Raw genomic sequence first — 15,126 nt, forward strand, 5'->3', positions numbered from 1 at the left:
TACTTTTAATCAGTGTGGGGTTAACATTTCGCCCCCAGTGTGGTAATGAAAGTGAGGGATTTTCTTCTACAATGTCATGTTTCACGTCTCTGAACTGTGCATGTAATTCCTTGGCATTGTCTAAGCTCCTTTTTATTAGAGCTATGAAGCTCTTATGGGACGCGGGTGGCGCTGTGGGTTAAACCACAGAGCCTAGGACTTGCTGATCAGAAGGTCGGCAGTTCGAATCCCCGCGACGGGGTGAGCTCCCATTGCTCTGTCCCTGCTCCTGCCAACCTAGCAGTTCAAAAGCACGTCAAAGTGCAAGTAGATAAATAGGTACCGCTCCGGTGGGAAGATAACCTGTGTTTCCATGTGCTGCTCTGGTTCACCAGAAGTGGCTTAGTCATGCTGGCCACATAACCCGGAAGCTGTACCCTGGCTCCCTCGGTGAATAAAGCGAGATGAGCGCCGCAACCCCAGAGTCGGTCAGGACTGGACCTAATGGTCAGGGGTCCCCTTTACCCCCCCCCCCCTTTATGAAGCTCTTACTGCTAGTTGCCATTGACTAGACGATGGTTTGGAAGGCAATGTGGTTCCTCAGAAAACAGAAATTGGTCCCCTTTGCTCTGGGAGCAGGGGTAGGGAACCTGTGCCCTTCAGGGGACCTCAACCAGCAGCCAGGGATTATGGGGGTCGAAGTCCATCAAAATGTGAAAGGCCACAGATTGCCCACCCTTGCTCTACTTTGTCTTTCCCCCCCTCTGGCTTTGTACTTTGAACAGCAGCTGTGAAAAGTACTCTACAGCTGAAGCAGCTCTCCTGGGGTTTTAATCTTCAAGCACTGCCTGAAAGTGGTGGGGGGTGGAACTTTGCTCTCTGTGTTATCACATTTTCTTGGGATTATTATATATAACCTCAGGTATCATTATATGGTAATATAGCATGAATCCAGGCACAGTCGGCCAAACCGGTTAGGCTTGTAATGGCAAAATTTAGTTGTCAAAATACAGACGCAGCAGTTTCAGGACACACTGGAGAGGAAAAACTTCAAGGCAGTGGGAAAAGCCAAGATGGGACTGGGTGGCACAATTTCAGGGGGATCCCCAGCTGGAACCAAGAGCTGCAGAAGCCAAGCCTAAGAGCTACAATTGTTTCTGCACAGGCTTGATGGGCTTCTATGGAGAGCAGCGATGTGAAACACTGGTGGTAACAGCAGGCAGTATAAGTGTCCTGATCCATATCTCTGTCCCCACCAGGAGGCAAGATGCTACAGCTGCCCCTGCTGGCTTTGTGCTGGTGGACCCTGGACAAGAAAGAGAAGCCAAGAGTTTCAGAACCATGGAAAGCAGCCCTGCGATTGAAAGGAGGAGGAGGGAACGAGTTCACTCAAAGATAAAGGAATACTGTTCATTTTTATTCATCTCAAAAGCGAGTGCCAATCTGCCTCTCTACATCCATAATTTGCAGCCGAGTGCATTACAGTCAGTGCCAGCAACTGACAGCCAGGATCCCACCATGATGGCAAGCACATGCTCCAGGTTCCAGATTCGGCCACTCACAACCCTGGCTTGGTTCTGACACATGCCACAATTGTTACGACAGCTTTATTGGGCTTTAGGAACTCTTTATGATTTTGAATGGCCTGTTTGAATATTGGCTCAACTCAGGTGACCTTCCAAAGCCAAATAAAAGTGAGAATCGCCATCTGAGGGATTGGAAACATTAGTCACAGGCTCCTCCCCCTGATTCCAGCATATGTATTTGAAACTGGACTACTGTGTTGTAAGTCACTTTGTGGGATCTTTTTGGAGGGAAGGGAAGGGAGGAAAAAGAAAAAGGAAAAAGGAAAAAAGAGGAAAAAATTTCCATGTAGGAAAAATGTCATAGGAGATGCAATCCTGATAGGTTAACTATCCCCTTCAAAGCAAGGCGGACTGAAACCACATAGTTCCTTACCATATGTAAGTCTTTGCGGAGTCCTAAATACTTTCCGTTGCCACAGCCGACATCAGCCACAACAGCCCCACACGGCAAAGTCCTCAGGAATTCAACCACTCGCGGCCATGGGCTGTGTCTCGTGCTACTGAAGTGCGTGGCAATCCCTTCATACACCTCGTGGACATACTTTTCTTCTAGCTTCGAGGCTTCACTCTCATTATCCGGGAAGGAGGGCTCTGTGTCCTTACGCTGACTGTCACACACAGAAGGATAAGCTACAGGGTAGGAAAGGATAAGGATTCCTTTGTCCGTAAACAGAACACAGTGCTCCAAACCAGAGCGGTCCATTTTGGATTGCGCTCACTTAACAGAGAATTCTGAAAACCGCACACCAAATTGCACATTTTGAGTTTCAGTTTTAAAATTGAATTGAATTGAATTTAAAATGGCACATCTATTACCTAGTTAGTGATCTACACTAATCTATACATTTGATGAACTAAATCAGTGTTTCTCAAACTTGGGTCTCCAGTTCTTTTTGGACTACAATGCCCATCATCCACTGGTCTTGCTAGCTAGCTGGAGACTCAAGTTTGGGAAACACTGAACTAAATGGTATATCTCGGTTTAAACTGAGATACTCTAAAAGGATCAGGGTGCAAGAGTATGGTATGGGCAGAGTAGTTACTAGACCTAGGTTTACATCCTAGGAACTGTATCTGAAAAACACTACGGCCAGGATCCCAAACACTAGAAGTATTCTACCCATGCATAGGGGCTTTCCAGATCCTACCCCTTGTACTTTGAGCCCCCTGTGCACCCTACAAAATTCTGGGGATCTATTGGAGTGCCATCTCTCAAGGCACAAGGGGCTTCTACTAGTAGGGAAGATTAGCAACCCTATAAGCCTGATTACAAAGACTCACTTTGCATGTCTGCATGTAACTGACAACATTAACCATGGTTTAGAGTTACATTAAACCGAAGTTAATGGTTCATGTGAAACCATAATACCAAATTCTGGCTCAAAAGAGAACCATGGTTAGAATAAACTGTTGCATAGTTAGCACCAGTGAACAAATAACTCTTCAATACTTTTAATATTGAGATGGGAAGGGAGGGAAGACTTCTCTTTGGGGAGGGGAGCAGGGGAGGAGAGTGGGTGTGTGCCCCTAGGCTGGATCTCAATTTGCAAACCATGGTTTCCATGCTGTATCTGCACCACGTTGCATGCAAAAATGGTACAACTGCATCATACAAGTTTAAATAAGGGCGAAAACAGGATGCTTCAGGGCATGGTGTGGAACCAGCAACAAAAAGCCCAAACTTATATTGGGTGACTACATAGAACCACCCTCCCTAGGTGTGCCGATGTGGCAACAAACCTTAACAGCAATTCCCAAAGTTTACACGATAAGAAGCAAATCAAAAGTCTTTTTTTTTTTCTTGGAACACATCGATCAGATGGTTTTTGCAAAACTGTCTGAACTACTAGAGCTATGCTCGACTCAAAAGTCTTACTTTGATTAAGGTGCTCGTTCTGTGCTAAAGGGTGTTCTTTGGCCACAAGACTGCTTTCTAGAGGCTAAAAGATGGGAAATATTGCTTACTCCTGCTGCACTTTCAAAGACAAATTTGTTGCCAGTCGAGAAGAAGGGGTAGTGGTTTGTTTTTAAAAGGAGACAACAAAGAAAAAAGGTTATTTCCAGGTGAAATCAATATTGTGTAGCAGCAGACCAACCAAGGAATAAAAGCCCTGTAGTGAAACAGACCCAGTCAAAAGGGCAGGAATCTAACCGCTCAGCTGCTGCTGCTCCACCCAACCAATCAGAGGTGGCAAAGCTGGAGAGAGGGTGGGGTTTGGAAGGGACAGCATTAAGTGTTGCAGAGGAAATGGGTCAGCCCTGAGTGAACCATGGCCATAGCTGTCAACTTACAGGTTTGACAATAAGGGACCAGCAGCCTCAAAAATAAGGGATCAGCAGCCAAAATAAGGGATTTTCCAAGCACAGCTGTGTTCAACTTCTGAGCCCCTCCGAGCCAAAGGTAGAAAGCCCAGCCAGCAGCCAAACGAAGCCTCAAGCGGTGGTTTCCACAGTGCAGCAACCCGGCAAAGGGGATGCAGCAAGGAAACCCACCGTCCCCTCTCCGCTGGGAAGCGCTGAGCAAAGGCGATTCCCCAGGCAACGCGGCCGATTTGATCGGCACAAGGCATGCAAGTTCCACCCCCCAGTCGTTCTTAGACTCCTTATTGGGTAAGCAATGCAGCCAAGCAACACAGCTTGAGCCTCCCTGGCTGGCAGGGAGGGAGAGGAGCTGCTTCCTTTGAAACCCGGGAAATTTAAGGGACATCATCAATAAGGGACAGCAGCGGGACACGGCGCTGGGATAAGGGACTTTCCCACCAAATAAGGGACGGTTGACAGCTATGACCATGACAAGTTGAGAGTCCTGGGAGTGGGAAGGGGAATGGGACCAGTAAGAATGTAGTGGTCACCAGAGGTCACGCCCTAGGGCACGGTTGGCAAGAATATCCAGAGAGGAGGGAAGAAGTGCCCCTACTGCAGGCTGTTAGCTCTCATAGGCCTTCCACTCAGCCCTAGTTTATTCCTTTGCCCAAAGTGGGGCTCCCATATTGCCAAGACAGCTTGTTCCACAACTGGAGGCCAGGAGAGCTCAGAGACGAGTGCCTGACGCTTCTGATGCAGGAGGGATAGACTATATGGTGCCCTCCAGATGTTGCTGTACTACAACACCCATCAGCCCGGCCAGCAGCATGGTCAATGGTGAGGAAGGCCAGAGTTGCAGTCCACAACATCTGCAGGATACCACATTGGCTACTGCTGCGATACTTGGTAAGCGTCCCAAGATGCTGTAGCCTCAGCAAGACATGCTGAAGCGTGCTTTTTTAAAATGCATTTCTTTTACAGAATTTGCATGCTGCTTAACTGGAAAAACGGTTTGCATAAAATATACATTCATATTATTGATAAAAGTCAGAAGTTGAAAACGAATTTACCCAAAATAATTTAAAATTATAAATAAGATCTGCAGTTAAAATACTCATTCTAAAGTAAAGCACTCATTAAAATATATGTTGACTTTACATAGCTGGCCAGACTTGCCTAAAGAAAAAGAAATTATTTAGCAGGTGCCAAAAACAGTATGGTTAAGGTCTGGTATCAATGGGCAGGGAGTTCCACAGAGTCAGAACTGCCATGAGCGTTTGATTCCGTACAAGTGTAGAATGAACATGGCACAAGGTTTAATGAGGAGCAGTTAATCCAGCCATGCCTTTAAGAGCTGAGGGCTAAGTGGGGGGAGCATAGCCTTAAAGGAGAGGGACCCAACAAGCTCCACTGTTTGTATCTGAACAACTGGAACTTACAGCAATTGCAAGGGCTTCTCCTGACTTTTCTGAAAGTGAAAGATGTCCTTTCTCCCCTCTTGTTCAAGGTTAAATCTCCAATGTCAGCAGTGACAGCTCCAATTTTCTGTCCTTCAGATGCTTGAACAATGTCAAACTTCCTAGGTGTGATGCTTTAAAACAAAACAGAAGCTAGGATTATCATTATTATCATCTATTTTTTTATAGAATATTTATTAAAGTTTTCAAGAGTAATACAATATAAAACAAAAAGAAAAAACAGCAAAAATACAAAAATAAAAACAACTAAAAACAGATAGAATTTCCATTTACTTATTTTCTTTTAACTTATTTTCCAGACCTCCTCGTACCTCCCTTTCTTATATTCCAATTCAAATTGTTAGGTCAGCAAATCCTCACCATTAGTTTTTACTTATTTGTACACCTTATTTTTCATATCTCTTAAGCATTACAGCTGGAAACCACTTAATTTCTGTCCAACATCATTCTAACATTCATTAATTTTACAATATTTCCACAAATAGTCTTTAAACTTCTTCCAGTCTTCTTCCGCCGACTCTTTTCCCTGGTCTCGGATTCTGCCGGTCATTTCTGCCAATTATTATTATTCTCTAACATGAGGAGGAAGAATAAGAATAAGAGACTGGATTTGATATCCCGCTTTATCACTACCCGAAGGAGTCTCAAAGCGGCTAACATTCTCCTTTCCCTTCCTCCCCCACAACAAACACTCTGTGAGGTGAGTGGGGCTGAGAGACTTCAGAGAAGTGTGCTTGACCCAAGGTCACCCAGCAGCTGCATGTGCAATAGCGGAGACGCGAACCCGGTTCCCCAGATTACGAGACTACCGCTCTTAACCACTACACCACACTGGCTCACCACATGACAAACATATTAGATAAAATGGTTCATGGAAAGCTATGAAATAATGAGACAAGTGTCTAAACGTCTATGTACCTGGGGGGGGGACCCATCTCAGGCTCTGCAGGTTTCGGGCCACCAGCTGTTGAAACACCAGCATTAGAAGCTTGGCCTGATTCCCCAGTTGGGGGTACAACAGCCCCCCAGAGACAGCTGGTTCCTCCTGCCCTTCAGAGTTCGAGACTATGACATTGCCGGGCTAAAACCAATTGCTCTGCACTACAACATATTGCTGCAGGTCCCTCTTGGATCTGCATACCTCATTTGCTGACATTACGGACCTAGGACCCCCGTACCTATGGGACCACCTCTCCTGGTATGTCCCACGGAGGACCTTACAGTCTTCAAATAAAAACATCTTGTTTTTCTCCCCCTAATGTCTCAACAAATGAAACGGATTTGTAAAAATGTTACATGGAAAAAATACGAGAGACATTACACTTACTTCTGTAAAACAAGAATTTTTTAAATAAAAAAAACAAAAAAAATAAAAATAAAAACATGTTGGAGATCCCGGGCCACAGGGAGATTAGGCTGGCCTCAACCAGAGCCAGGGCTTTTTCGGCTGTGGCCCCGATCTGGTGGAACGCTCTGTCACAAGAGACTAGGGCCCTGCGGGACTTGACATCTTCACACAGGGCCTACAAGACAGAGCTGTTCCACCAGGCCTTTGGCCAAGGCACAGTCTGACCTCCTCTCTCCTTCTGTAATCCTCATAGAACTCTAGACCAATGGTTGCCATTAATTTGATTCTGAATTGATTTTAGAATGTATTTCAATTAATTGACTGTGATTTTATGTAAATTGTGCTATTTTTACTGTTGTTAGCCGCTCTGAGCCTGGTTTTGGCTGGGGAGGGTGGGATATAAATAACATTTTATTTTTATTTATTTATTTATTTGCAGACCTTGATATTGACAAGGGAAATGCCCACAATGCAGACCTTTCAGAGCAAGGGCAATGCCCTGGATAGTGCCTCAAAGGAGCCTGGATTCAAATCGCTGATCAGCCATGATGTTCTCTTTGGGCAAGACGCTGCCTCTCCATTTAATCTACCTCACACGGTTGCTGAGAGAATGAAAGTGGGAGCAAAGACCCATAAATACCATTTTTGAGCACCCTGGAGGATTGGTGGGATCGTAACATAATGAAGAAATCTGTCTGGTACAGGAAAAGGAATCTTGGGAACTATGTTGCCCAAGTATCCCTCTGTGCAGTCTGTTTGAGCTTCCTCAGGGAAATCCTGCAAAACTCCAAATCTTTCTCACATCCAGCCTTTTCGCCCTCAACTTGATAAACGAGCTTCATTAATGCAGAATTTGCCATGGAGGGGCGGTATATCTGTCCAGGGGACTAGTTGAGAGCCCCTCAGAATTGCTGACTTGAAAAGTCGTCAGCGCTTGACTCCCAGCAAGACAAGCGCTCAGCTTGTTATTGACTTCTATGCTGCTGAGCCGAGTTCAGCTGTGGCAGAATAAACTGCAGCAAATCGTATTATTGCTTTGCGAGTTTGAACAAAGCAGATCTGAAAACCTGGTTTCTAAAGCCTGGTTTCTAAAGCTGACATAAATGGGCATATCTTCAAAGGGCCCACGTCCCCGCCTATCACCTCTATTCCTCTAGCTCATGAGTGGAGAACCGGTGGTATTCCAGCTGCTGTTGGACTCCAACTCCCATCAGCCCCTGCCAGCATGGCCAATGATCAGGGAGGATGGGAGTTGGAGTCCAGGATCATTTGGAGGACCACAGACTCCCTAGCCCTGCTGTAAATAAACAAAAAACAGCAAATGGATGATCATCATTAACTGGTGACTGCTAAAGAAACAAGAAGGGAAGTCTGCTGCCAGTCTGCTCTGCCATTTTTATGCATGTAATATCATTAACTTGTGACTGTCAACACCTACCCATGGGTCCAGAGGTATCTAGATTCTCCAGACATTACCAGCAAGCTACGCCGAGGCAGCATAACCGCTGCGGCATGTCCATCTGGATGTTTGAAATCCATAACAATCTGTGGAAAAGAGGGGGAAATCATCTGTTATTTCTGAGAATTAACTGTAAGTAGGCAAGATTTGTAGTGATGTATGGAAGCGAGAGCTGGACCATAAAGAAGGCTGATCGCAGAAGAATTGATGCTTTTGAATTATGGTGCCGGAGGAGATTCTTGAGAGTCCCATGGACTGCAAGAAGATCAAACCGATCCATTCTTAAGGAAAGCAGCCCTGAGTGCTCACTGGAAGGACAGATCCTGAAGCTGAGGCTCCAATACTTTGGCCACCTCATGAGAAGAGAAGACTCCCTGGAAAAGACCCTGATGCTGGGAAAGATGGAGGGCACAAGGAGAAGGGGACGACAGAGGACGAGATGGTTGGACAGTGTTGTCGAAGCTACCAGTATGAGTTTGACCAAACTGCGGGAGGCTGTGGAAGACAGGAGGGCCTGGCGTGCTCTGGTCCATGAGGTCACGAAGAGTCGGACACAACTAAACGACTAAACAACAACAACAGGCAAGATTTGCCACAGAAGTCAGCATTTTGATTGTGTGTGTATGGACACAGCAGGATTTGCACTTAGAATCACAGAGTCTTTGGGAACACAGAAGCTGCCTTGTACGGAGTCAAGCCATCGGTCCACCAAGTTCAATACTGCATACACTGACTGGCAGTGGCTCTCAAGGTATTCAGGAATGGGACATTCCAAGGTGTACCTGGAGATGTTGGAGATTGAACCTGGGAACCTTCTGACTGCAAAGCAAAAGCTTTGGCACTGAGCTACTGCCCTACAATTTTACAAGGGGTTTTGTGATGGACTGGCTGGATGCAGAGAACTGATGGGAGGCACCAGTTGGGAGAAGAGGGAGCAGACTGGGAGGAGGAGGCTGGCAGAAGCTGAAGAGGCCACAGGGTTTAGTGAGCAGGAAGAGTCTGTGACAGAGAGCACTCCAGAACCAGAGGCTGGAGAGGAGGGGGGCCAAGAGGCAGCAACGTGTCAGGCTCATGAGGAGGCCGGGCTGTCCCCCACTTCTGCTGCGACCAGCTCCCCTCCGGTTTCCCAGAATCCAAAGCAGTATGATGAGGGCGGAGCAAAGACCAGCAAGACGAAGGAGCCTCAGATTGCTTGGGAAGGAATCAGGGAGGAGGAGACTTAGGGGGTAGTGGGAAGGCAGGGACCTTCAGTCCCCACAACTGCCTCATAGGGGCAAGTTCTACCAGGACGAGTTGCTTTGCTCACTAGGCCTGGCCTCCTGAGCTGTCTTGCTTCTTTGACTAAAGAGTTAACTGAAGCCGTGTGAGTTATTGCTGACGTGCTCCTGTCAGGTTTGGACAAATTCATACAGAATAAGGCTATCCATGGCTATTAGTCAAGGCAATGATATACTACCTCCAGGATCAAAGCCAGTATGATTCTGAATACCAGTAACTAGGGTACATCATGACAGAGCTATTGCCCTCGTGTCCTGCTTGTGGGCTTCCCAAAGACATCTAGTTGGCCATTCATTGACGTTTAGGGTAGCCTGCCAGGGCCTAGACATCACCCCCAGGGGGTTTTTTGCAGTCCAAGGCAGGCAGCAAAAAAACAAGGAAACTTACTAAGTCCTTAAAGGACTGCCATACCTGGCTGGTGGGGCTGTGCAAAACTTGGTGGGTTGCAGGTTGTATGGACCACACAGGGAGCAAAATAAAAAATGAAATTACCGTATTTTTCCGTGTATAAGACTATATTTCCCCCCAATTTTTTTAAGTTTAAAGTTGGGAGTCATCTTATACAGTGGTACCTCGGGTTACATACACTTCAGGTTACATACACTTCAGGTTACAGACTCCGCTAACCCAGAAATAGTACCTCAGGTTAAGAACTTAGCTTCAGGATGAGAACAGAAATTGTGCGGCAGCAGCAGGAGGCCCCATTAGCTAAAGTGGTCTTCAGGTTAAGAACAGTTTCAGGTTAAGAACGGACCTCCGGAATGAATTAAGTACTTAACCAGAGGTACCACTGTATTTAGAAGCATTGCTGCCTCCAACAGTGGATATTATAGTGGCAATATGTGTAGAAGAATACATGGGAAAACATTCTTCCAAAACAAATTTATTGATATGCATCAACCAAATTTTGTAAAGGCAAAATATGGCTAGATGGCTTATGGGGGAAATTAAAAACAATATTCACAACACAATAGAAACAGAGTGTGAAACAGAAGAAGCTGTTAGGTGGTGGAGGGAAGTCACAGGGTGAGGAATAAGGAAAAGCTATTTAGATACATACACATAGAACTGAAAATAGCTATAATTCGAAATGTACTGTAAAGTGTGTTATGAAGATGTCATGGAATGAAATAATTTAAAATAAAGAATATCAAGTATAAATCCACATTTTGCAAGAGGGTTTTGCCCTAGTTCCGCCTCCTCAAATGCCATCGTAGAAGCCTTCCAGAAAGTAATTTCTATCCCACTTTTAATAATAGCAATAATAATTATGGTAACAATAATCCTTTTGCAGTTTCGAAGGCTTCTGTTCTGACTCCGCCTTGCTGAGGCCACTCGCTGAAGGAGCCAGATAGCATCTCCCTGCCTCTTTGTAAGTCTTTATCCCAGCAGCGCAATCCAAGTCACCACTTCTTTGTCTCGTCCCCCCCACACACACACCCACAGACACAAAAGGAAAGAGAGGGAGGTGCATTAAGGCTCCTGGTCTTCTTTTTAATTCACTAAGGACTAGCAATCAATAGCGCTACTTCTGCCACTGCCAAATCAATCCGCCTCTCATGACAGCTTTCCTCCACAGGAGCGATTTCCAATTACTATTTTCACTTCTACCCATTTTCTTTATTCTCAGAGGTGGCAAAGCCAATGAAGATCAAATTTCCAGCTTGCCCATTGTGCACCGCTAGGGACTACAGTCAATAATACGTGTTATATATACAAATTTTTATATGTGTCTATATTATGGGAGGCAATGCTGGATATTTGATCTCGCACCATCCTTTCCAATGTTTCTTTCAAAGGGGGGGGGTTCGGAATAGTGTGTCTTCACACCCAGCCCTTCCCTCAAAAGCGTGAGCGATACGCATGAAGCTAAGAATACCACTCTGCAGTGTAAACATGACGCTGGAGCAAGCGTTCGTGACGAGGGAATGCGTGGCAGAGCATGCAAAGATGCCTAGATAGACATCGGAGCAGGCGCTTGCATTCTGAAGGCTGCTCCCACTGCCAAAGGCATGGGCAAAATAATGCAAGGGGGGGGAAGCAGGGGGAGGTGGGGTGGGGAGAGAGAATTCAAAGAGAAGAGCAGCTGGGAGAGAAAGGGGCATTTCTTTGAGCTAGGAAAGTTCCACAAGGCTGCTTGCACAGAGGTGAAATTGCATTTGGCAGGCCATGTAGACAAAAAGAGAGAGAGAGAGAGAAGGAGGGGGAAATCATTCTTAAAGAGGCTATATAGAAAGTGAGTCATTGTTTGATAATGATAGCTATAACATTGGCATGGGGAATAAGGGATGCAATGTGATTTTTTAAAAAAGAAAGAAAGAAAGAAAGAAAGAAAGAGGAACAAAAGCCTTGCAAAGTGATACCTTTATTTGGATCAAATTCTGCAGCTGCAGGATTACACTTAACGCTTCATTCGGCAGATCTGAGGGACGCAACAGCTTGCAAACTCCTACCACGGGGGTTGAACAGCAGCTCACCTCTTTTAAACTTCTATTGAAATGGAACCTGCTTATCTATTACATCTCCTATGATAGATAGAAGCTGAAGATAGAAGATTGAAGCTGAGGCTCCAATACTTTGGCCACCTCATGAGAAGACTCCCTGGAAAAGACCCTGATGTTGGGAAAGATGGAGGGCACAAGGAGAAGGGGATGAGATGGTTGGACAGTGTTCTCGAAGCTACCAGCATGAGTTTGACAGTGGAAGACAGAAGTGCCTGGCGTGCTCTGGTCCATGGGGTAACGAAGAGTCGGACACAACTAAACGACTAAACAACAACAACAATGATAATGATGATGATAATAATAATAATAATAATAATAATAATAATAATAATAATAATAATATTTTATTTATACCCCGCCCTCCCCAGCCAAGGCCGGGCTCAGAGCGGCTTACAAGCAATAATAAAAACAAGATGAATGATTACAAACTTAAAAACAATAATAAAATACAACATTAAAATAATGGAACATTAAAATATTAAAATGTAGCCTCATCGCAGGAGGAGAAGGAAAAGAAAAGAAAAACAAAAACAAAAACAAAAACAAAAAGGAAAAAAAAAGAGAGAGGGAGGGAGGGAGGGAATCAAATTGGCCCCAAGCCAACAGCCAGGCGGAACAACTCTGTCTTACAGGCCCTGCGGAAAGAAATCAGATCCTGCAGGGCCCTGGTCTCATGAGGCAGAGCGTTCCACCAGGACAGAGCCAGAGCTGAAAAGGCCCTGGCTCTGGTCAAAGCCAATCTAACTTCCTTAGGGCCCGGGACCACTAGGGTGTTGTTATTTATGGACCTTGAGGCTCTCCGTGGGGCATACCAGGAGAGGCGGTCCCGTAGGTACGAGGGTCCTAGGCCGTGAAGGGCTTTAAAGGTCAAAAGCAGCACCTTAAATCTGATCCTGTACTCCACCGGGAGCCAGTGCAGCTTGAAAAGCACTGGGTGAATATGCTCCCATGGCAGAGACCCCGTGAGGAGCCTCGCTGCAGCATTCTAGATAGATAGATAGATAGATAGATAGATAGATAGATAGATAGACAGACAGACAGACGATAGGGAGATAGACAGACAGACAGGTAGGTACATGATATACCGTATTTTTCCCTCTATAACACGCAGATTTTTTCTCCTAAAAAGGAAGGGGAAATGTCTGTGCGTGTTATAGAGCGAATGTGTGGTCCCTGGAGCCGAAAAACCAGGCAAAAATCAAATCGCAACGCTTCAAGGAAAAGGGAAAACTGAAAAGAGGAAGCGGCTGCTTTCCTGCATTCTGCCTCAGGGTCTTACTGCCCACCCTCCTCTGTTTCGTTGCTGTGTTTGCTGAAACGGAACAAAGAGCAGGGAAAGCCCCTCCCCTCCAGGCAAGCTCCGGTGCTGCTGGGGGAGAGGGAGAGAGAGGGGGGAGGGAGAGAGAGAGGGGGGAGGGGAGGGGGAGGGAGAGAGGGAGGGAGGGGGAGAGAGAGAGAGAGAGAGAGAGAGAGAGAGAGAGAGAGAGAGAGATGGCTGGCTTGGGTGGGGGGAAACTTTTGTCTTTCTTTCCTCCAACCCGTTAAATCCCTCTCCTGCATTCTTAGCCAGCTGCTTCTCTGCACACCCCTCTAATGTCCCTTCTTTGTTTTTCCTTCGCTCCCCACTTAAAATGTGGTTACAAAGCATAGATCCACATGGATCCTCAGGATCTTTGCATTGGGTCACCCCAAATTCACCATCAGATCACATAGCATGTCCATGGCTACAGCCTGCCCCCCCAAAATCACGCACCCACTGTTGCCTGGGGCTGCAATGGTGCAAAATTGTGGTTAAAAAGCATGGATCCACATGGATCCTCAGGATCTTTGCATTGGTTCACCCCAAATTCACCATCAGATCACATAGCATGTCCATGGCTACAGCCTGCACCAAAAAAATCACGCACCCACTGTTGCCTGGGGCTGCAATGGTGCAAAAACGTGGTTACAAAGCATGGATCCACAGGAATTCTCAGGATTTTGGCATTGGGTCACCCCAAATTCACCATCAGATCACATGTCTGTGGCCACAGCATGAAGCCCAAAAATGATACATCCACTGTTTCATTCAGAATGTTTTTTCCCTTGTTTTCCTCCTCTAAAAACGATGTGCGTGTTATGGTCAGGTGCGTGTTATAGAGCGAAAAATACGGTAGATATAGATAGATGTTTCTGCTCTTACACACTTCTTGAACACAGGAAGCTGTCTTATACTGGCATGATTTGTACACTACACTAAGCCAAACCATGACTAAGTGTGAATGAGCAAGTGTGAGAGCACACTTAGTGCATGCTGCTGCATTCTGCACTTGTTACAGCTTCCAAGTCCTCCTTGAGGGAAGTCTCATGTGCAGTGCATTGCAATAATGCAATATGGAGGTAACCAGGACATGGGACACCGTTGCCTGGTTACCTTTCTCTGCAGTAAGAACTGCAGCAAGTATGAATGAACTTTCAAATCGAAACCAGTGTATCATCCACCCATCAGATGGGAGCGAAGCAAGAGATGGGTCAGTAGCCAGTGCAGATCAGAGCAAGAAAGAAGAAACGGGATCTAAATCGGCTGATGTGCTGATGTCTTTCTTCTTCAGATACCAGGAGAGAGAAAGTGTTTGGGTTGTATCCAGCTAAGTCCTACTCGAAGCAGGCTCATTGAAATTAGTAAAACTTGTGGAAGATGAGGATAAACCATGGCCCAAACTTGAGTCCAACATGACAGATGCGACAACCATTACATGTTCTTTGGTTCTCTAAAAACAAATTTAGACCTTGCCCCAATTTTCAGAACAGATGCTTATGTATGACTTTTAAGTGCTAGACAGAAAGGAGTTTACTTGTCTCCTTCACTATCCCCCCTCTTGGCATCTCATCCAACGTTCAATAAATAGCATAGGCTATGGTATCAGGAGACAGAGGGACAAAGGCATTAAATTTCTGTGTGATCTTTACGTTAATGGAACGCCAATCTCTCAAGAACAGCTAAAATATAAATTAGGTAACCAGCCTCTCCTGTGGCTACTCTTGACAACAACTTCGGAACATAAACGCACAATAAATCTTTCTCAGAAAGCGTCACTCATCATTTAACCTCCAATTAAAAATCAGAACGCCATATCAAGGAGTTTAATTTCATCTTTATATAAATTTGTTTTGGTTGCTGAGTACAACAAACTGAAGGGGACCACGATGG

At 45.6% G+C, this 15,126-nt stretch overlaps 1 protein-coding gene across 1 annotated transcript in view; it reads right to left on the reverse strand.

Moving 5' to 3' along the window:
* ALKBH8 (alkB homolog 8, tRNA methyltransferase) overlaps positions 1-15,126 on the reverse strand; it is a 73,183-nt gene that overhangs the window by 7,911 nt on the left and 50,146 nt on the right. The window contains 3 exon segments of the mRNA XM_081860351.1: positions 1,939-2,195; positions 5,309-5,460; positions 8,134-8,240. Of these exon segments, the coding sequence (XP_081716477.1) occupies positions 1,939-2,195; positions 5,309-5,460; positions 8,134-8,240 (516 nt within the window).

This window comes from Podarcis erhardii (genome assembly GCF_964252035.2).
Source record: "Podarcis erhardii genome assembly, chromosome: 4".
Taxonomy (NCBI): domain Eukaryota; kingdom Metazoa; phylum Chordata; class Lepidosauria; order Squamata; family Lacertidae; genus Podarcis; species Podarcis erhardii.